Source organism: Diplotaxodon limnothrissa, linkage group LG3 (genome assembly GCF_057381915.1).
Source record: "Diplotaxodon limnothrissa isolate DT_005_m linkage group LG3, D_limnothrissa_male_GT1.1, whole genome shotgun sequence".
Lineage (NCBI taxonomy): Eukaryota > Metazoa > Chordata > Actinopteri > Cichliformes > Cichlidae > Diplotaxodon > Diplotaxodon limnothrissa.
In genome coordinates this window covers 12,858,909-12,881,523 of record NC_140598.1, presented here as the reverse complement: position 1 = coordinate 12,881,523, position 22,615 = coordinate 12,858,909, and the positions used below count along the sequence as shown (strand labels likewise).

General features: G+C 42.4%; 1 protein-coding gene across 2 annotated transcripts in view; it reads right to left on the bottom strand.

The window, feature by feature from the left end:
• Positions 1–428: 428 nt before the first annotated feature.
• The window catches only part of acox3 (acyl-CoA oxidase 3, pristanoyl), a 26,802-nt gene continuing 4,615 nt past the window's right edge, over positions 429–22,615 (bottom strand). For both annotated transcript variants that reach the window (XM_085377519.1, XM_085377527.1), the window contains exons 3-19: positions 22,353–22,450; positions 22,109–22,244; positions 21,609–21,683; positions 21,427–21,516; positions 18,616–18,759; positions 16,054–16,142; positions 12,674–12,770; positions 10,049–10,231; positions 7,417–7,536; positions 7,217–7,337; positions 4,605–4,727; positions 4,382–4,495; positions 3,702–3,817; positions 1,768–1,942; positions 1,621–1,688; positions 887–973; positions 429–693 (exon numbers count right to left, since the gene is read on the bottom strand). In XM_085377519.1, the coding sequence (XP_085233645.1) occupies positions 574–693; positions 887–973; positions 1,621–1,688; positions 1,768–1,942; positions 3,702–3,817; positions 4,382–4,495; positions 4,605–4,727; positions 7,217–7,337; positions 7,417–7,536; positions 10,049–10,231; positions 12,674–12,770; positions 16,054–16,142; positions 18,616–18,759; positions 21,427–21,516; positions 21,609–21,683; positions 22,109–22,244; positions 22,353–22,450 (1,956 nt within the window). In that variant the 3' untranslated portion in view covers positions 429–573. The remainder of the gene's footprint in view (positions 694–886; positions 974–1,620; positions 1,689–1,767; positions 1,943–3,701; positions 3,818–4,381; positions 4,496–4,604; positions 4,728–7,216; positions 7,338–7,416; positions 7,537–10,048; positions 10,232–12,673; positions 12,771–16,053; positions 16,143–18,615; positions 18,760–21,426; positions 21,517–21,608; positions 21,684–22,108; positions 22,245–22,352; positions 22,451–22,615) is intronic.

The following is a 22,615-nucleotide window of genomic DNA, read 5'->3' as shown; positions in this document are numbered from 1 at the left end:
GAAGTTAGAAAAACTGGACGCAGAGACGGTTAAACTATAAAAATACACCAGCTATCAACCAACAATGATGTTACCAGAAATGCTCGAGGTATTAGGGCTGCAACTAATTTGAATTATTGTTGAGTAGCACACAGTTTTCTTAAAGTTTAAGCACTCGTGTGCAACTAAATGATAATGAAAATGTCGGTGTATGGAGCAGAGTATTACTTACTTGAATATTGTATATTGTATATTGCATAGCTTTTTTTTGTTATACGTAAAATTGTATTGTATTTATTTAAATTTATTTAAATTTTTACTTTTTAATTATTTTATTTGCATTTTTCTAATCACTAGGGTTTGAGAGTAACGCAATTTCTATTCTGTGTATGTCCTGTACATGTGGCAGAATTGACAAATAAAGTTGACTTGACTTGACTTGACAGAGGATTCATGAAAGCTTGTTGAAATCTTGAGTTTGTAAAGTTTTTAATGGACTTGTTCAACATTTCCTAACATTGTTGGAATTTGAGCCCAAGCAAATTCAGGCACTGCACAGACACGCAGAGATCCTTTGCAGAGCACGACTGGGTTTTAGAGTTTAGGCCGCAGAGATCCAAGCACAGGTTTGTCTGAGCAGAACTCCTTCCACCAGGATGGACGTTCCAGCACTTTGCTGCCCTGCATTACTGTGGACCACAGGTGGTTGTAAATCTGCAGGAAGAGGACAAAGGAAAAGTGTTTCTTCACGTATTTAACACGGATTCTCACGCTTATTATCTGAGATTACTTGTGTTGCGATGTAGCCAAATGTAAATAAAAGGGAAATGTTTCAATGTCCTTGAAATTTGACGGACAGCAACGTTTTTACGATACAGCTGGATTTTCTGTGTTTGTATGTGTTTACCTGTCCATCAGCGCAGCCAATAGGTGAGTTGAGGATGAAATCGGTGGGTGCCAGGACATCCACTAAGGCTACTGCATCATCCTTTAGCTGTGAGAGAGACAGAGCAGATTTTACAGTCAGGCCAAGCCATCATTTCTTCAATGTCCTTCTGTTCCATGAAGACATTCCCAAAGTACAGGAGAGCACAAGTAAGGCACTGTTAGACCATACGAGTCAGTGCATAACTACATGGTCCAAACGATGGATGGAGTCGCTTTGAGGTCACCGACAGATTCTGAAGCTTTGAGATTTTTTGCTGTCTTTGTGTTTAGAAATCAAATGTTGTGAATCACAAATCTGACTGAGACCCAGGATACGGCCTTCTCCGGTGGACACGTTAATCAAAATGTGGACACGCCCTGAAGCATACCAGAGTTTTGACTTTCATGGTACCAAAATAGTCAAATGTCAAGTTTAAGATGAATGTGTAAGATTATCTGCTTTACTCTGTCAAAGGAGCCACTCATGTGTTTTTATTCCTCATCTCTTAACTCATAAATACAAACAGCTGAATAAAGAACAAAAACACGACAGTACGAAATGCACACGTGTGCTTATTACAGCAACCGCATTTGTAATTGCTTTGATAATAAGTGGAGCTGTGCCCTATACATAGGAATGTATATGCATTTCTGTATACTTGAGCAAATTCCTGTATATCTGCCATAAACAGATCCGGCCTCTTTCTCGTGTACCTGGGAGCAGAGAGTGAGGATTGCCATCTGGACCAGCTCAGCAGGCTTACGTCCACTCCAGTAATTACCTAGAAACAACAACACTGTGTTACCACATCACTACGATGAAGATTTCTCCGTGTATACAGCATCGAGCCCACTACATACCCTGGTACAGTGTCGCCATGTGGCTGCTGAGGCTCCACAGCCCATACAAGGCACAAAGTTTCCTTAATACTGGTCTGAGACCAGCTGGTGTGTCCGGATTAGTGGTCAGCTCATGAAATCTCTGCAGGCAGGTGTGCTCAATGTAGGCCAAGGCCAGTGACCTGCAGTAGTAAACCTGTACACATACATACATTTAAGTACACTGAAGACATAAAAACACAGACACAGCTGATTTGTAATCTAACCACGTGCATGTGATCTGGACGTGTCAATCCGCAGGCCCACAAAACTCCTCTACAGGAAGCTGATTGTGGCTTTTTAAAAAGTCTAAACCTCTGATCCTCTGAGTCTCACCCAGTAGATAAAGCAGAGTTTAACTGGAGCCAGTGTGGGTAAGGGGCCTTACATGCCTGCTCACCCTGGTATGAAGAAACCTGACCAGCCTAAATCAGATCCTATCAGTCCCATCTGTTAGCGGTTGCTGCCCACTTGTTATTTGTGGGATGATTTCAGTAGCCTGGACAGCAAGGAAGGATTATTTTTTACCTGCATTTGTCCCACTAAAGAATAATATTCAGACTTCTACGTTTCACCAAAGATGAAAAAGTGAATGTTCACTATTTGAAGCAACTTAGCACTAACAAAATAACAATCAAATCACCTGAACTAAACTTATTATACTATACTGACCAATCTGCTCTGAGCTCATGCTGACTCTGTTATGTTTGGTAACAAGAGGTTGGAGAAGGGATGAGCACAGAACGATCCTGTTATTCCAGGCCGAGCTCCTGGACGTATGATGCAAATCGAAATCCTTCTGATTTAAGCTTTTAGCACAGAACAAATGAGCAGACAAAAAGCCACAAATTAGAAAATCACGTCACAGGTCGGACTGCAGCTCCCCCTCTACTGCTGCAATGTTCAGCTGTGACCGTCTGAGATCTTCTGAACTGCTCATCTGACACAAGATAAAAGGGAAGAAGCTCAAATCTATTTTACACCCCACTTTGGTACCTGCTCACCCTTTCTCCCCCCTCTCTCCTGCTGGGCGTCACATCTTTGCATGTTGACCATCCAACCATGTAACCATCAGTGTCCACCCACTTTTATTCTACTTCTCTCTGACTCTGAGTTTAAACTTTAAAATCACTTCATTACAGTTTCTTTGCTTTTCCCAAGTTCACATCACACTGAAACATTCAGTCACATTTGGCTTCATGTTTCACTCAGTTTATTCTAATTAGATCTGTGTAATTTCACATGAACATTTCTGTAACATGAACATCAACTCAAATACAGAGTAAGACTTTCTTTTACTTTTAAACTCTGTTAGGTTATTTATTTATTTCAGGCCCGTTCTTGTTGCCTAAAATAAACTTCTCTGTAAGTCAGACGCTCTCTGACGTTAGCGTGTCGCTTTCAACCTCATTCTGAACCCCCCCACACACACACAGTACTGCAGATACAGGCTAATGTCTGCATCATGGTGCTGCACAGCCTGCTATGAGTATTTCTGACCTGATCTGTTTACTATGATTTACATCCTGAGTAGACGATATAAGGTTGGAGCGGACAGACAAATCTTAGAGTTAGAGGCAGAACATTTCATAGTGTTCATACTCTTTTCCCCAGACCATAAAAGCTTCCTGCTGACTAAGAAAAAAAGGCAATCAAGTTCCAAGGTCCATCACTGACAGCAGCACAGGCTGTGTCAGTAACAGGTCATCTCAAATACTGGGTTCATGCCAGTCTGGAGTAAGTTCATCTCAGATCGATGAATCCAAATCAAACGACCTTTAGCTCAGTCTGATTTGGATAAAAAGCATCAAGTTTCTGTCCAAATTTCAGCCAGTGAAGCTGCATGTGATGCTGAATGCCACCAGAATCAGATGTTTGGATGTATGTGTGTGTCTGCACACAGTCATTGGTCTTACTTGGCAGTTGTTACGGGCTTCAAAGTCATCGTTGCCCGACGCTCGCTCTTGTTCCAGCTTCTTCTGACTCTCCTCCAGCAGGAAACACACAAGCCACTTATAGGCTGCCAAAGGCACTGACAGACAAGGGGGAGGATGTTAGCTACACTGGAAAGGTTTCAGTAATATAGTCTGTAGTCAAGCTGAACCAGTCACAGCAGAAAGGCAGATACATTTACATGTTTATGGCCAACTATTATAAATCACAATCAGGCAGCTTACAGTGCAGAGAAGCAGACACATGCGGCTCTATCAGTTCCCCTTTTTATTTATGTTCCTTTTTTCTTAAATGTTCCCCACCTCCCCTCCTTTGTAATCACATCGATGGTGTTGGGTTAGCACCAGCGTGCAGTGTGGGGTCCTCTCAGACCCACAGCAGAGGGCTGAGAACTGACCCCAGATCCTGAGGAGGGAGCCTGTTTCTTACTGGGTCAGCAGGGAAATGAATATATGAATATCAGGGCTACGTGACTAAAGTTCACTACACTCTTGTTTGTGGAACATATTGAAAATTACACATTTACCTCATTTGCAAATCTCGCTCTGTTTTAAAAGGTTTAGTATATAAGAGGATCTGAAAGGAAGAAATTCCACCATCTCATGTAAAAGTTGATTTGAAGCTGTAGCAGAAAGTAACGTACCTGCAGAATCCACACAGTCGTCCACTGTGAGTGCAGTGAACCTGCTTTTGAGGATCTCCTGAGACTCCTCCAGAAAATCCACGGTGTGAAAGGGAGACTCAATCCGCACACCATCTGACCCCCATAACCAAACACCAAAGAGAGAAGCTTCAGTGACTGACCCAGCCCATCTATTGACCTTTACTGCAGGTATTTATAATCTGCTGGTGAACAGAGGACTGACCACGCTGTTTTGCATGGAGCCAGGAGAGCAAATAGCTGCTGGTCTGTTGCAGCAGTACGTTGTTGTCTCCTTCATATGTGCAGTTTGGGTCATTGTCATCACGCAGGTCACCCAACCGATTCACTGAATAAAAAAGGAAACACTGACGTATACACACAGTACTGTGCACAAGTGTTAGGCAGGTGTGAAAAATGCTGCAAACAAAGAAAGCTTTCAGAAGAAATGATGGTTTATTGGCCCCAAATGTATTCTGCAGCAGGACAACAAGCCCAAACACACAGCCGGTCATGGAGAGCTATCTTCAGCGTGAAGAAGAACAAGAAGTACTGGATGGTCCGGCCCCCACAGAGCCCTGATCTCAACATCGAGTGTGTCTGGGCTTACAGACAGAAGGATGTGAGGACGCCGACATCCACAGAAGACCTGTGCTTAGTTCTCTGAGATGTTTGGAACGACCTACCAGCAGAGCTCCTTTAAAAACTGTGTGTGGACATAGAAGAAGGCAAAGGATGGTCCCACCAAAGATTGATGTGATTTAGCTCTCTCTCGATACCTACTGCAACCATTACCGATCTACACCACAGCAGCAGTGATCAGTGAGATGCTTGGCTACAAGCTCAACAGTCAAACAGAGCAGTACCCTCCATAGAGAAGGAGACTAGAGGCTAAGCTCAAGGTAGCACAGAGGGAAGTTAGCAAACTATCGGAGCTGCAGAAAGGTGCAACAAAGAAGGTGCCTAACAAGTACAGCAAGCTGTCCATTCCCGAGGCCTTGGAAACTGCCAAGCAACGACTCACAGCCTTGACCAGCCAAGGAGGTTCACCAGAGAGAACAATGTTGCTACAAAAATGGTGAGAAAAAGCCAGTTAACAGTGGAAGAGAGACAGACCATCATGACACTTAAAAATATAGGTCTTTCCTACAGAAACATTTAAAAGAAAGTCAGTGAATCGATTCCTTCACCATCAAAGGCACTCAGGAACTGTGACAGGAAGAGGTCTGGCAGACACAAAGACACAGCTGAATCAGAGGACAAGTTTCTGAGAGTTAACAGCTTGTGTGATGGCGGCTCACAGATCAACAGCTTCAAGCGTAATAGCGGTCGTAGCGAGCAAGTCTCAGCTTCAGCTGTGAAGAGAAGACTTCGAGCTGCAGGTTTGACAGGACGAGCTGCAGAAAGAAAGCCAGACGTCAGACTAAGACTGAGGCTCGTCTGGGCCATGAAATGCTACCATTGGACTACTGAAGACTGGAAGAAGGTGTTATGGACTGATGGATCAACATTTGAAATCTTCGGTTCGTCACGCAGGATCTTTGTACGCCGTCGAGCAGGTGAAAGCTCCACAGTGTGTGGCATCAACTGTCAAACATGGAGGAGGAAGTGTGATGGTCTGGGGCCGTTTGCTGATCCAGGGTCAGTGATGTGTACAGAGAGAGAGGCTCCCTGAACCAAACTTTAACTTTACTGGCAACCAATGAAGAGAAGCTAAAACTGGAGCGATGTGTGACCTTCTGTTTGTGCCAGTTAAAAGTGTTGCTGCAGCATTCTGCACAGTCTAAAGAAACAAGCAAAGAGATTTTTACAATAATCCAAACAGGACGAAATAAAGGCATGAAGAATCATCTCAAGATCCTTAGATCAGGGGTCTCAAACTCCAGGCCTCGAAGGCCGGTGTCCTGCAGGTTTTAGATCTCACCCTGGGTCAACACACCTGAATCAGATGATTAGTTCATTACCAGGCCTCTGGAGAACTTCAAGACATGGTGAGGAGGTCATTTAACCATTTAAATCAGCTGTGTTGGATCAAGGACAACTTAAACCTGCAGGACACCGGCCCTCGAGGCCTGGAGTTGGACACTCCTGCTTTAGATGATAAAAACGGCTCTGAACCAGCCGTTTGGAGTGATGCTCTGTTGAACTGTTGAATATGACACTGAGGTTCCTGAGGTTCGATTCAACAGAAGAGTCTAAGAAACTGATATGCTGTCCAATAATCAAATTATTAATATTTTCATTCATCCAAAGACAAACATTTAAACATAGGATAGTAGATTTTTCCAGAGGTGCCACTTTGTCTAAAATAGTTACACTGACTGCAGAAAAATGAAACATTTGAGTCCACATCACAAGTTTAAATCAGCATCAAACATGGCAGAGAACCTTTCAGCAGCATCCTGGTTTATAATTCGTCTTGGAATAAAATGACAAAATAAAAAATATGCAGCTGTGGTCACTCAGATGCAAACCCTCCACACAAACAGCAATTATAGTTAAATCCAAGGAGAGAACAAGGACCAGTGTGTGTCCTTTATATGACTGGGACCAGAAACATGCTGCCTAAAGTGAAAAGATTCTGTATTTTTGGATGAGTGCCTCCCTTTTATGGCACTGGTTTGGTCAGGATGCACTGTGCGTTATCTTCTCTAATCTTTTTTGAGAGGGCTTTGCAGATTATTTTAAGCTCAACATTAATATATTGAACAATAGCTGACATGCAGACTTGGATCAAACCAATGTTCTGATTAGTAGATGACCTGCCCGTCCTCCTGAGAGACAGCCAGCCCTAAGTGAGCATGTGCAGGAGTGATATTGAGACAGAGAGAGACTGACTGGCCAAGTATCCGTGTCCACCACAGGCCTCCCGGCACTCCTGGATGCCTCTTTGAGCAGTCCATGATCCCAGTGGTTTGCTGGAGCAACCAATTGCATGGATCTCTCTGCCCATCCCTGCCTGAGAAACACAGATATATTCAACTTTACTTCACAAAAACCGAGCACTCCAAATACACACATGCTGCATGCTTACTCACTGTGTCACTGTTGTCTTTCAACATCTGTCCAATCTGAAACTCAACAAAGTTCATTAAGATGGATTTGGTGAAGTTTTCAAGAGCATAGGCTGCCGCCAAGTACGGAATCAGACGCCATTGCTGGGAAAACACACAATAAGTAGATGGAATTTAATAACAACAGCCACACTCATTCACTTATTTACTGTTGCTGTTCAATATTAAAAAACATGATTCCCACAATACACTGATGGACTCAGGAAACTAAGAAAACAAACCTTATTTACTCTGCACTACGTCAGCGTACAGATCATTACATAAATCGTTACTGTATCTGAATCCTTTCTTATGTGAGGATTTATCATTTCTGGATATTCAGTAGTTGAACTGCTTTTACATCTTCATTAACAGCAGTGTGACGGTGTGTCCCCGAGGAAAGATTCAAAGCTTCCAGTCCAGATTTTATAATTCATCCAACTTCAGTCGTTTGTTTTATTGTTACTTGGCATCCATTTCCATAATGCATAAGATATTTTAATGATTCAATTTTACTTTAATTCCAATAATAAAAGCTGCACACAATAGTGATGTAACTGCTACAAACAGTAACTTTAAATCTAAACAGAAACTCACCACAGCTCAGACCTAACGCTGAAAATAAGAATGAATAAAACAGCTCTGACAGTGGTTAATGTTAATCTATGGATGGCTCCTAAGCAATGATTATTTTGTAAAACCGACCACGTTTTAGTCGCTTCAGCAAGGCAAGCTGGTCTGATGGGCTCTAACAGTAACTGTCAGCAGTCCTTCAATCACAGTGCTCACATGCATAAATGTGCACAGCCTCCTCATTCTGATAAAACCAGGGATGCAAAAATCAACCTAAGGTCCTGTTAAAGGTTTTCACACCACTGCTACGTTGGAGCAGTTGTGTGCATGTGCAACTTTAACATTTCAATCCGAGCTCCTCTTGGTCGGCACTAAATCAACATGAACCAACAGCTTCTCTGTTACTATCAATACCTTGCCGGTCTTCGTTTCTTCCTCTGTGAAAAGTTTGTGTGTCATCCTCGACAGTGCTCTATCTTTCAATTCACACATTAATAATGTTACTCGGTCTGATTACTTTCAATTGCGCAACATTAATCGTCTCCGTCCTTTTCTCCGCCCACGTCGCTGCCATTCTTGTCCACAGCCTTGTTACTTCCTGGACTGATTATTGTAATTCACTTCTTTTTGGTCTTACTCAAAAATCCATCCACAAGCTCCAGAACTCTGCTGCCCGTATCATCACCAGGACCCCTTCTATCCACCACATCACTCCTGTCCTGCAGCAGCTTCACTGGCTCCCGGTCAAATATGGCATCAATTTCAAAATACTCTTGCACACATTTAAGGCTATTCATCATCTCTCTCCTCCATATCTCTGATCTGGTTAAGATCACCGCCCCATCTCGTTGTCTCAGATCTACTTCTTCCCTTTCACTCTCCGTCCCCTCCCCCCGTCTTGCCACCATGAGGAGCAGGGCTTTCAGCTGCTCTGCTCCACGACCTCCTGATTTAAGAAACATCTCTTCCTTCTCTCTCTTTAAGTCCCAACTCAAAACCCACTTGTTCAAAATAACTTATCCTACATAACCTCTCCACTCTGCTCTTTTATTAGTTTATGTCTTATGCTTTTATGTTGCTTTTTATTCTACTGTGACCTTGAGTGTTCTGAAAGGTGCTTTCAAATAAAATGTATTATCATCATCATCATATCATTATCATTATTATATTATTATTATTATTAAACTAAACTGGGGATTATAGATTACATAGTATTAGTACACTCTGGTGTTATCTTTCACATTTTGTGCGGCTAGCTTAGTGCAGGCAGCACCAATGAATCAGCTGCTAAGAGATGAGGCAGGAAGTCTAACTGAAGGCAGGAAGGTCTAATCCCCAAGGATCCTGAGAAGGGACCGGACCCATCCATCTGCTGGCCAATAACCTGCCTCAGTAACACACGGGGCCTCCTGTCCAGCATCAGAGGGGCAAACATGAGCAGGCAGCTCGCTTACTAACATGCTGTCTATCTGCTGATTCCAGGTCTTTCTGCAGCTCTCCACAAGTAGTCACTGACTCTTGGACAACTCTTCTCATATTTCATTTCACCCCTCTGTCTGAAATCTTGCACCTGGTCGTGGACGGTTTATGTGCTCACTCGAGCCTTCAGCAGTTTGGAAATTCTCGTTGACATCAGTACGTTTCCCAACAATAAAGTTGCAAAGGTGTTGAGAAAGCTCCCTGGGGTTAAACATCGAGAGGTTTCCTGTGTGACACCTGCTTATGAATGAATCAGCTGGTATTAATGTTGATATCGTGGCAGTGCTGTCTTCTAATTACTGACAGGTGGCAGCTGTCAGGCTTCAGTGTCCTAACTTTCCATGCATTTGGCACCTCACTTCCTTCATGTGTTCAACACCTTTTCCCTGTTTCACATGTAGCTTAATTCATAGACATTTATGGTTTGATTTTTTTGAGTAAATTGAATATGTTGTTCCCAACACCTAGTGAAAATGTCAAAAACACCTTTACAAATATATTTAGTTAGAAAACTGGGTGAAACTTATTTTACCCACTAAACGTTACCTGTACCTGATATTATTACCTGTAACTGGTACTCTAAAACAGGGATTTCCTCTGTGTCTGTGGGTCCAAACTGTCTCCTGGCAGCTGAGAAGCGGATAGCCACTGTCAAAGCTAACTTCAGGTTGATAAGAGCCATCCTGGTGATATACACTCTGCCCCCTGATAAGGCACCAAGAGATGCCCCAAAACGCTTTTTAGGGTCCTGGAAGAGACAAAAGAGACACTGATGAGGACTGATTAAAAACACAGCAAAGATATTATTATTATTAGTTATTCATAAAATGTCCGTGTGGTCCTTCACAGGATTGCTGAATTGCGTTTCTGAATATGAAAACATAAAATGATTATTTAACTGCACTGCTAATGTTCTTACACAAAATCAAAACTTAAATGTGAATTCATTCATTTCTCGATCCCACAGTCCCAGCAACTACATGCCATTCAAATGCTGGGCAGGCACAGAGTACTGACAGAAATATACACACGTGCGTGAATATTTATGCCAGTAATATGTGCTGCTCTGTTCTAAACATTTCAGGTGATTATTAAGGTCAGTGAAACACTGCTGTAGGAGACGGCCTGAGGCTTTGAACTGAATCGACCTTTAAGCACCGTGTCACAGTCTGCTGATGGCAGAATTATTACAGCCTGATTGCAGAAATCAGGCAGGGTAGGATGTTGGCTTTGTTAGGGATCTGTTAAAGATCTTTGTGAAGGCGCCCATAAGCTGGTCAGCACATGCCTTGAGTACACATACCATCAGAGGCGGCAGCCTTCACTGGGTTCACTGCACTGGGCACTTGGTCTAATGTGTTTTTCCTCTGTTGGCACATTCCACGTACTGTGAGTCCGTCTTTAACCATGCTTTGTTAAAATCACCAGCACTGATGAAAGCCCCGTCCACATGTATCTGCATGTATTTGGTGATGATACTGTGCACCTGGCATTAGCCATGCTAACGTAACCCAACCACTGCAGGAGCCTTCTTATACCCTGCACCCTGCACTGCGTGGTGTTGGATGAGGGTGCACAGCAGAGACGAGTCGGACACAAGTGTTCGATTTGTGGCTGGACTGCACAGTTTATTCAGACCAGGGTCGGGCGATATGTAAAAATTTTCCAACCAACAGTCAATCCAACAATCGCCCATGGGCGATATATTCTTTTTGATGGGCGGGGCAATGTAATTATGCGCAGACGGATTTGCACATTTACAACACGGACGAAGTCCAAACATGGACGAACTAGTTTCCAAAAACAAAAAAACCTCGCTGTCAGCGTTAACGCGGCTTAAACGCAGTCATCACGATTAAACATGTTAACACGTTCGGCCCATCTGGAGCGCAGAACGAACAAACTTTGGACAAACTGCTTGAAATGCGTTGACAGAGACATTTCAGGGATTTAGACTCAGTCTGCACCGAGTACGTAATATCGGATCGGTCCATCTCTACTATATACCACGATGGCGGCACACACAGTTGGAGCAGCTTACGGCTCTCCGTCTCAGTTCTGCTTTCAAAATTTGCTGCACCCGCCAGAGCCTCTGATAAGTGGCCTGACAATAGGTTGGAGATGGTTCCAGGGGCTTCATGACGTAAGAAGTTAGTAGGTCTGTAATCCTGGGGGTCTTCGGTACAGGATTGAAGCATGATGTTTTCCACAGCACTGGGACCCTCAGATTCAGACTCATCTTGAACAGTTTATGAAAGACTCCACAAAGCTGGGGGGGCACAGGGCTTGTGGACATCGGGACTTACCTTGTCTGGTCCAGCAGACATGCCACTCCACACCTCTCTCATGCTGCTGGACTTTCCACTCCACCTTTCTTCTGTAATTGTTCTTAGCCTCTCTTATCTTGCCCTTAAGAACACCTGAACCATTCTCACCTCCTCTTGTTATTTGGGTAACAATGGACCGTCCAAGCTGGGACAATGGACTAGGTGCAAAAGGTTGTGTTGATACACTCAGTAAGCTCATTGATGTCCTCACCATGATTTTCACAGAGTGTCGCCCAGCCTATCACCTCAAAACAGCCCTGTAGTTCTGCTAAGCCCTCCTTCATCCACCTCCTCATACTTCTAGTGGTCACAGGCTTGCCTTTCACACAATAGGCACAAAGCGGGGAGCGAGATGAATCAGGTGGGGGGCTGTGGGGTTAGGCGAGGGAGGAACATAAAGAGCCCCCAACATTCTCCAAAAGTTGATTCTGTTCATCTGGACGTAGCGTTTTGTGGGAGAAACATTTCGTCACTCATCCAGGTGACTCCTTCAGTCTCAGCTGACTGCAGCTTTCAATCTTATAAACAGGACATTTGCATAATGTCTGAAACCAACACACTGAAGGAACAACATTACATGTGGGGGGGGGGACTCCCAGCAGCTTTCAACCGCCGGTTGTCAGAAATGCCGCTTGCAGCCAGCTAAGTGACTGTATCTCTACATTTGCTGTTGATAAGTGTTTTTAACCGCTAATAATTTCAATAACTTATAATTAGTTCTTTAAAGAAAGAGCATCTCTGAAATAAACCCATTGTTCTCTAGAATATGGTTAAAGGTTATATCTAAAAAAGCTAAGGCACAGGAAATCAGGCTGTTGAGTTTGAAGTGCCTTCTTTGGCTGCCACTGGAAATCTGCACGGACCTTAAATGGTGTCACGTAGCGACCATCAGGAGTCAGATCTCCGGTCTTATTCAGCAGGTTCTCGCGTGGGATTCTCACATTGTGGAACATCACAAACCTGTTGTGAGAGAAAGACGTAAATGTTACAGAAAAGAATTGTTACACATCAAAGAGCGAGCCATTCAGTGGATCCTAATGTTTCTTTGTTTCTGGTGTGCAGGCAGGTCAGGCAGATATTTGTTGTTGTCATCATCATCATCATCTTTTTTTTTTCTAATTTTTAGTCTTATGGCACCAACACATTTAAAAGAACAAAAGTTGGGATGGAGGCAACAAAAGACTGTAAAATGAGGTGGTACATTTTCTCAGAAAGTAAAGATGGGCAGAGGTGGAACCATTTCTGAACACTGCTAAAATAAAATTGTGAATTTTATGAATATCATCATCTACAGTACAAAGTGTTAACAAAAGATTCTGGAGCAGTTTTCTTTTGTTAACACTATATTAACAATCCAATATTGGATGACCATCATCTTTAGGCCCTCAGGTGGCACCGGATTATATTCTATTATTTACAATATAGCGCAGGGCACTGAATTGGGTGATTCCCACAAAGCTGTGGTTAGTAAGTCTAGGTCATATTCTCCAAAACCAAAGAGACCTCGAGGAATAAATGGGTTTTTTCAAAATTCTCATCACCAGTATGTGTCTGGATCAATTTTTTTATGTTTTTCGTTAATGTCATAAAAATCCTTATCATATAAAACAGATATAATTCTGCCATGCTATGTAAAATCTCTATATTTATGCCTAATATTATTATATATGGTATTTAACCAAAGAAAATATTTGAATTTATTGAAAATTACTGTGTCCACGCTAAATGTTTCTCATCACCTGCTCAATAAAAAGTACTGTGTCCCTTTAAACTGACCAGCAGTCCCACAATGCATCTCTTCAGAGATAAAATCCAAAATGGACATGTGGTCAGTTGTTCCCTCTTCTCTTACTTTGTGATGTTTTTGTAATGTTACTGACTCTTCTGTCATTATCATTACCGATATGAGATTATTCTCAATACTTTTTTAAAGGACAACATGCTATGGAGCGTCTGATGGTCTTCTAATCCCGGGTGGGATACTGTGGATCCAATCCGAAGTAAAGTCCGGGTTCAGACTGAGGCCAATGTCTATCAGTTCCAGATGACTTAAAGTAATTAGTGCATTGCAGAAGGACACAGCATTTTGTAATTTTAAAGTCTTACTCTTTACTGGAAGCATTAAATTACTTTGGTCAGAAGCACATCGATGGTTTATTATCCCCTATGTGCTGATGCTTAGTTATATCTGTGGATAGGCTTTGCTGGTTATTACAAGGTCTGGGCAAACACACAAACATGATTGGACTTTTGCCCTCAGAGATCTCTGATCTGTCCCTTCCTGGGAGGCGTTCTCACTTGATATTGGCTCTCTGCAGTAGAGTATCACTTACTGTTCCTTTTACAACACTAATGGTATTTTTGTGAACCTTATCTATGTAGCCAGTTTAATTAATAACTCATAACATCTTATTTTATAAGTCTAATCTTCATGTGTTTTATCTTGTTCGATCACCTGCTTTTTCACAGTATTCATTCACGTTGTCTGTAGGGATTCACCAGCTTAGCTCGTAGCCTACTCACTAGCAGCACCTCCACCTGTCCCTTCTGCACTTTCCTGCTCAGTGCTCCAAATGTTTAGTTATGCACAGCTACTTTCAATACCACTGATATTTAGACTCTTTTTGTCCAATTGATCATCGAATTAACTTCAACAATTACTTTCACTAAACCAAGGGTTCAGTTGAGGAGGTCATTCAGCCATTTAAATCAGCTGTGTTGGATCAAGGACATCTAAAACCAAAAAAGACCTGGATGACCTCTGCTTCTACATTCAGATAAAACTGAGAAATCGAGGAGGATGCGGATGATGTTGATGATGATTTATTTTTCACTTGCAGTTGCCTGCAGTGAAATTAGACCTCTTCCAGCCATACATACATTACACAAACATCACATCGGTGAGACAGGTCAGAACAGGTAGCGTAAAGAAAAACAATGAAATGTCCCTTCTTCTTTTTGCGTTATCAATTGATCCATTGGTGATTAAGCTGCGAGCTGACAGTTGCATTAAGGGCATCATCAGAGCTGACCAGGAGCACAAAATATCCTTATATGCTGCCGACCTCCTGCTGTGTATGTCAGAGCCTTTATGCTCTCTTCCCTGTGCTCTTGTCATTTTTGAATGTTTTGGCAAACTTTCAGGTTACAAGTTGAACCTGCATAAAAGTGAACTTCTCTGTGTCCACTCTGTAGCCAGGAAGGTTTCATTTTCAAATTTTCAATTTAAAGTTAAATCAGAGTATGTGACCTATCGGGAGTTAAGGTTACCCACTCATACAAAGGTCTTTATGAAAGAAACTTTGTCCCGCTGCTTGAGAATACTGAGACTGATCTTCAGAGATGGACCAGTTTACCACTGTCATTAACTGGCTGCATCAGTTCTACCAAAATGAACATACGACCCAAGTTCCTTTATTTATTTCAATGCAACCCTTGCTACTTACCCAATAAGTATTTTATAACACTGACTAAGCATATCTCTGCATTTATTTGGAATGGCAAAAGTCCACGAACTCGTAAAGATTTCATGCAGAACCAAACTTTCAGTCTTATTATTGGGAAGCAAATATTTGAAATATGCTGTAGTGGATGAGTAGTTTCGCTACAGAGACTCCATCTTGGCTCCAAATTGAGTCATTGAGTCAAACGTGCCTATCAGCTTTGTTGAGTGCAGCGCTCCCATTAGAACTGTACGACTATAAACGTAACCCTTTGCTGTATGACGCTCAGAATCTGGGTGCAATGTAGGAAAAGGTTTGGGTTACACTTAATGTCAATTAAAGCACCGATCAGCTCAAATCATATGTTCCCTCCATGATGGACTCTGCCTTTAAAATATGGGAAAGTAATGGATTTAGAAATATCAAAGACCTTTTTGTAGATGGGATTGTTGCCTCATTCACGCAGCTCCTGAAGCAGTTTAATGTTCCTCTGGAGCATTTTTTACGCTATTTACAAATTCTCCACTTTGTAAAGAGTCGATTTCCTTTATTTCCGGAACTACCTGAGACACCGTCATACAGTCTACATGTCAAATGTGTGGTTCAAAAGATTCATGAAGATAACTGTAATGTTCTTTCAGTACTCTGAAACACTGTGTACCATTCCAGCACACCAACAACTCTACCTGGTGACTGCAATAGCCAGTGAGAACATATTTCCACAACATCAAGGGCATCATGTCTTTATTTGCTTGTGTTTTCCATCTTATTTTACAAATGCAGCATTTGCAGTCACCTACCCATTATCCAGTCCATTCTGACCCAGCTTCTTCCCCATGTCTCCGACCAGTACACCAGGCAAAGCCAGCAGGGTCTTGGGATCTCTCAGCTGGAGCAGAGTGATTACAGCTTAACTGGCTGTGTGTCAAATAATACACAAATCTACACAAACAGCTGAAAATAACACACAGTATAAGATACCTGCAGTATGACTTTATTTGACCAACTCTGCTGATCATACATGATTTCTAACGCTTTTAGAAATCGTGGTGTTCTCAAGTCTTTTCAGACAGTTATCATTTTTAAGAAATAATGAAAATAACACACCATTTTGCTTTTATTTAAATTAAATAGTCTTTTGTATGCATCTTCCTTTCTGTAAGGGCCGTGCAGCCCACGTTGCAGGTTATGCACAGCGCACAAGTGAGCGATAGCAGAGTCCAGGCAGGGTAGGTTGACATGAGGATTTGTGACAGAAGAATAGCATTAAGAGTGAAAAGGAAAGGTTTATCTGGTGGAAGTGAGACCTGCTGACAGGATGACAAGCTGGAAGCGGCAGAGTGGAAGATACTAAGGCTTCTTTATTGAGAGTGAAGAGAATGGACCAAATTAGGAATGACATAAATTAGAGAGACAGCACAGGTCAAGCATTCTGGAGACAAAATTAGACAGACATGCAAGCAACAGGAAAAGAGGAACCACGGAAAAGATTTACATGTCCTCCAGTAAGGGAAGACGTGTAGAGGGCTGCTGTAACGAGAGGATGCTTGGGACGGGGTGAGACGGAGGCAGATATCTGCTGTGGTGCAGCTGAAAAAAAAAAGCTACTTGAGGGACGCCATCTGAGCTTGAACAATGATCAGGTACTAGTGATGGGCAGAGCGAGGCGTGTACGGAGGTTTCAAAACAATCTGAATCCCATCTCCACAGTGACACCTGCTGGCCAATTTGGCTATTGCAACCCTGTGAAACCGTAACACAGACAAGTCCAGCACAATTCCTAACAAAGCTACTTAATCCACCAGACTGTCAATAATGGAGACCACCACACACTTTGGGGAAATCCCCGCACAAACAAGGCAAGAAAATATTGAGCCTGCTGCAACCATAATGAACAGGGATGGGAATTGAGAAAACCAGTTCCCAGTAGTCCAATTCCTTGGACTTGTTAGTCTGCCTATCGATCCAGTTCTAGCACTCGCACTACAATCAGCTGATTTCAGTCCGCGGGTCAGAGGAGGAAAACAGCGACACAGTCTAGAGCGTGGACATGGACGTTTACATTTATTGCACAAAAGGATGAGATAAACGGTAAAGTGGGAAACTCCTCACACTACTTTGGCAAGCATCTGCTAATAGAGCATGCTAACGCAAAGCTAGCTAAGAACACAGAGTGAAAGCTGAATGAATGCCGAGCCCAGCAGCCATCTTTTCTTTTTGCAGTCAGCTTTGAATTCTACTAAGACAAAGACCTTAGAGATGGAAGATTTGTGCTGGCGTGTGGAGTTGTAGCCTCGTTGTTATTTTTTATAGTTAGCTTTTTTATAGAGCAACTTATGTAACAAGTAGTATAATAAATAACCTTTTCCCAGGAGTAATTAAGTATCATACTGCATTACTTTTAAGTAAAGTGTTCTGTGAAACGTGTAATAATGGCGTTTTTAATTAACAACTCTAATCACAACAAAGAAGGTAAACACCTCAACAACCGTGGACACACATCTGACCCACAGCATGGAATTAATCTGCATGACTGTCATTTCTTTCCTGCTGCTTAGCAACGGCGGTGACTCTCAAAACAAAGTGAACAAGAACCCAGTGAGAATCGATAAGAGAACAGATAAGGTATCAAACTGATAACTGATATTGATAATGGAATCAGAATCACTACATTCTTATCAATTCCCATCACCAGTAATGAACAGAGTGCTTCAGCAAAATCCTCCCTCTGTTAACATTTGTGTTGCTCACAATAACTCACTAAAATAAAACATAAATGATAATATTAAGTATAAACACAGGTTTTTTGTTAGCTTGCTCACAGCCCTCAGAACTTTCTAGGAGCTCATGTCATCAGGTTTCCTCTACACACTGTCAAGTAAAGCAAGTAGCTGGCATGTGTTAACTTTTATTTTTAATTAATTTAAAATTATATTTAAATGAAAAAATGTAATTTGTTTCCTTCTTCAGAAAAACAAACATTTGTTTACAGGGTCTAATTCTGATCAAATGTTACAGTCCATTTCATGCACGTCCATCAGCTAAATCATCCTCTGCTGAAGCGCACCGAAATCTAGTTCGCTCTGAGTCGCGTGAGCTGGATGATTTGAACCACACTGAAACATCAGCACCTCAGAAGCTCGACACAGTGTCAAAACAGCAGTAGTGAGCTTCACATCCCTATCAGTTACTAGAAACTTAGCTGTGAGGTCTCCTATGGCTCTAAACACTGTTGTAGTTGATGGTCTTATTTGAATAGCTACCTGACAACACAAAAGCTCTTGGACTTGCTAATAGTTGCCTTGTACCTTGTGATGCAAGCAGCCATTTCTTTAAAGATATTCAAATTCACCAGAACTCACCGGGACAACAAAAGAGTGCAGTCCGTGGCACACCTGATCAGGTGTGTAGAGCTGAGCATACACCACAGCATGGGTAGCAGTCTTTCCCAGGTTCCCCACCCAGAACTTTGCAGCCTCAAAGTCCGGAGAGTTGATCACGAACTCCTACAGAAGAGAAACAGAAATCAGTTCAAGTGAGGAGAAATTAAAATTCCTCCATGTGACCCTCAATTAGTCAAATGAAAAGTCAGCTATTAGAGACTTACACTGTATGACCTAAGGGGTGCGCTCTCAAATGCCCTCATAATTTTAAATTAAAATTTTATTTGATTTCATTATTTTATGACATGATCGCATGAAACGGCCAAAAGTCGACAGTTAAAATTAAGCTCACAACTTTAACAAACTTATATAAAAGTCTTAAAATGTAATGTGGTTGGTTGGAAGTGGAAGAGAAAGCTTAGCAACTTCTAGATAAGAGCCCAGATGAAGCATTTCTGGAGGGTGTAGCTGTAAAGGGGAGTTTTTCCTTCCCACTGTTGCCAGAGTGCTTGCTCATCAGGGGTGTCTGATTTTGGGGGTTTCTGTATTATTGTAAGGTCTTTATCTTACAGTATTAAATGCCTTCAGGCGACTGTCGTTGTGATTTGCCACTGTATAAATAAAATTGAATTGAACTGGATCTACAGGGCAGAGCCCCACACCGTAACCACAGTGCAGTCAGACAAATGCCATTTTCCAGGCGACCACCAAACCAAGACTGCTCGATCAGATCAGCAGTAGGAGAAGCAGTATGAGAAAATACCTACTGTTAGGTATTTTAGCACCATGGGAGCATTTACTGGATATTGTTTTATAGTGACATTATGCAGGAAAACTCTGTCATTCAATAAGGCCCCTTTGTTTCAGTGTTTTTCTCTTTGACCCAAGAATTGATGTGTGAGAATCACAGGCTGGTACAAGGTTGAAATACCACAGAGATCACTCCCTCAGCTACATTAGTTTCTTAATCTTTTAGACGCCTGTTGAAGGCCAAATGGTTTGTTTCAGATTTCACTAATGTAAGAACTCTTTATTTTGTGCCTTGAAAATATGTCGCTGAGATAATCACAATTGAACTAATAAACTACACAAAGGATGCTTCTTCACCCAAGGGCAGGAAGACGCTCCCTTATCTTGGTCTGTACTGGTTTAAACTGATAAATCTGCTGTCTCATGAATTTTACCCTCTATATAAACTGTTGTACTTGTGAATAAAGTTGAGTCAATTTGGGAAGACAATCTAAAGCAGTCTCTGTTTTCTTGTTCTCCCAAGCTGCTCCCGAGCTCGTACTAACACGCTGAATGGCATGCTTGAATATTACTTGAGAATATATTTGACTGTGTTACAGACTAAGGGACATTCTCTGCTGATAGGTGAAGGTACATTCTCTGCTGATAGACGTCCACGCCTCGGAGGAAGTCGATCCACGGATTAGGCCTTGGAAACCGTTTCCTTCACCTACCAATCCTGGAGACCGAGCAATACTGGAAGACCATATGGGAGAAGGACGATACTTAACAACAACGCTCAGTGACCATAAGAGCAGACCACAGCAACCTCCTGAACAGGATCCAGTAACCATCACAGTGGCAAACATCCAAGAAAGAGTCTTCAGCATGAACAGCTGGATAACACCAGGCCCTGATGATCCAAACCCACTGGCTGAAGAAGCAAACTGCACGCCATGAGCACCTGGCAGCACAAATGAACCAGCTGCTATGGAAAAGACATGCTCAGAAGGGCTAACGAAAGGCGAAACAGCAGCTACTGGTAGACAGAGCAGTAGCCCGAGACTGTAAGACCAGACTGACCGACCTGTGCACCGCCTGTATTGACTACAAGAAAGCCTCAATGACTCAATGCTCCACACATGGATCCTGGAATTCTTAGGGATCAAGGGGACCCTCAGAACCTACAGTGGGGATGTGAAGAACAACACTAGAGGCCAACTTCAAGCTAATAGCGCAAGTGGCATCAAGTGCACGATCTACCAAGGAGATGCTCTCTCCCCACTGTTCTTGATAAGCCTGAACCCCCTCGGTGAAGTCATCAAATCTGGCTATGGATACTGGCATGGAGTAATTGTCAGGCACCTCCTCTACATGGATGACTGTACTCCAAGAGTTCACGAGACATTGATTAACTGATCTATACCACTAGGATCTACAGCAATGACACTGGAATGTCATTCGAACATGAGAAGTGTAGTTGGATGGTAACAAAAACAGGGAATAATCAGCTAGTCAAAGGAGGACAAGCCCGACCTCAGCATGCATGAAGGGTTTCACTCCAAAGCACCCTGAGACTACACGCTAAGGCGAAGTAAGGTTGCTATGGGCTACTGTGTGTAAAAAACACTTTTCAAGATGAAACTACAAAGATCCATGAGTACATTAGGAAGATGGCCACATCCGATTATGTGTTTAGTGAATTCCTCAGGCAGCAGAAACCCAAGAAAGATGAAGAGCGAGAAGTGGAACCATCATGGAAGAAGAGGCCCCTGCATGGCATGTACAACCAGCAGACAGAAAAAGTGGCTGATATCAAAAAATCCCCAGGAAGTGGTTCCTGTGGTACTCTGAGCATTTGGTGCAGTAATCCCAAAAATGGGAAGTTGGCTCCAGCAGTTCCCAGGAATGACATCCAAAACCCGTGTGTGTGTGTGTGTGTGTGTGTGAGTTTGCGTGTGTGTGTGTGTGAGTTTGCGTGTGTGTGTGTGTGTGAGTTTGCGTGTGTGTGTGTGTGTGTGTGTGTGTGTATGTGTGTGTTTGTTTTCAGAGTGCACTGACCTGAGTAGAGGGGTCATACTTGGCCGTGGTCCTCATGGCTCTGGTGTTACTGCCATGGCTCAACTCAGTCAATGCAAAGCATCCAAAGATCTATAAGCACATATGTAAAAGTTTTATGAACACAATAGCAGACAGTGAGCAGTCGACTCCTTCCTCCTCTTACTCAGGATTCGCTGTCTTACCCTCAGGTCTTCGGTGTTTTCAACAAATTTCTTATGTCTGCTTGACCCTGAGTTGGCAACAGTTGCTCCAAACATCTGAAACATAAAAGGTTTTGAATCTAACTGAATGACACGATAAAAGAAAAACAAATAATAACAGCTATGTGAAGATATTAAACAAATGAAAGCTTTCCCCCAATTTTAAAAACTGATTTTAACACAACCGATCTTTATGCAGAATACCCTTTTAGTGATGTTTTGCTAAATGCATCCTGGAGAATAATAATAGTGGCTCAATCCACAAACTAGAAACTTCCCAATGTTTGTGGAAATTCAAACAAACAAACAAACCACACGTTCTATGGTTTAAAATTACAGTGTTGCTTGTTTTAGAGTGAAAACAGCTGTGGCTTTGCCAGTCATAAACCGTCTTAACATTGCTCAGAAACACAATCTTAGTCATCTCATATAACATACACTCTGTGTGTCTGTGTGAGGACATTTTACTCAAACACAATTACCCCCAGGCTGAGGAAGAGCTTAGCAACTAAGGCCCAGTCATACATGCCCAGACAGTCGTCGAGGTACATCGCTTTCCAGGGATTGGCCATCGCCTCTTCCTTGGTGACAAAGTTGTACCGAAGCAGCTGCTTCATTCTGTGAATTTTCATATGGAGTTTTATTGTCTTTAGAAAGTACCGACTTACAGAACAGAGGACACGACAGGTGCTACATAACTTCAGCTGTAGTTTACCAAGTAGATACCTCAGAAAGGTCAACTCTCTCTTTTTCTCTATGGGGACATCTTCACCAGGCTGACGGGCAAACAGAGGGTCGTTCTCCAGTGTCCTGAACACATGTTGCTGTAATGTGGAAAGGACCAGACAGAGTAAGACAAAGTGAAATCCACCTGACAAAATGCTTCATAGTTGATAGCCATGGCTTAATGGAAAAGAATATGAACATTAAAAGAGGTGAAATGTCTCCATGTGATCTTGTTTGCATGACATTCATTGTATAATACAGTT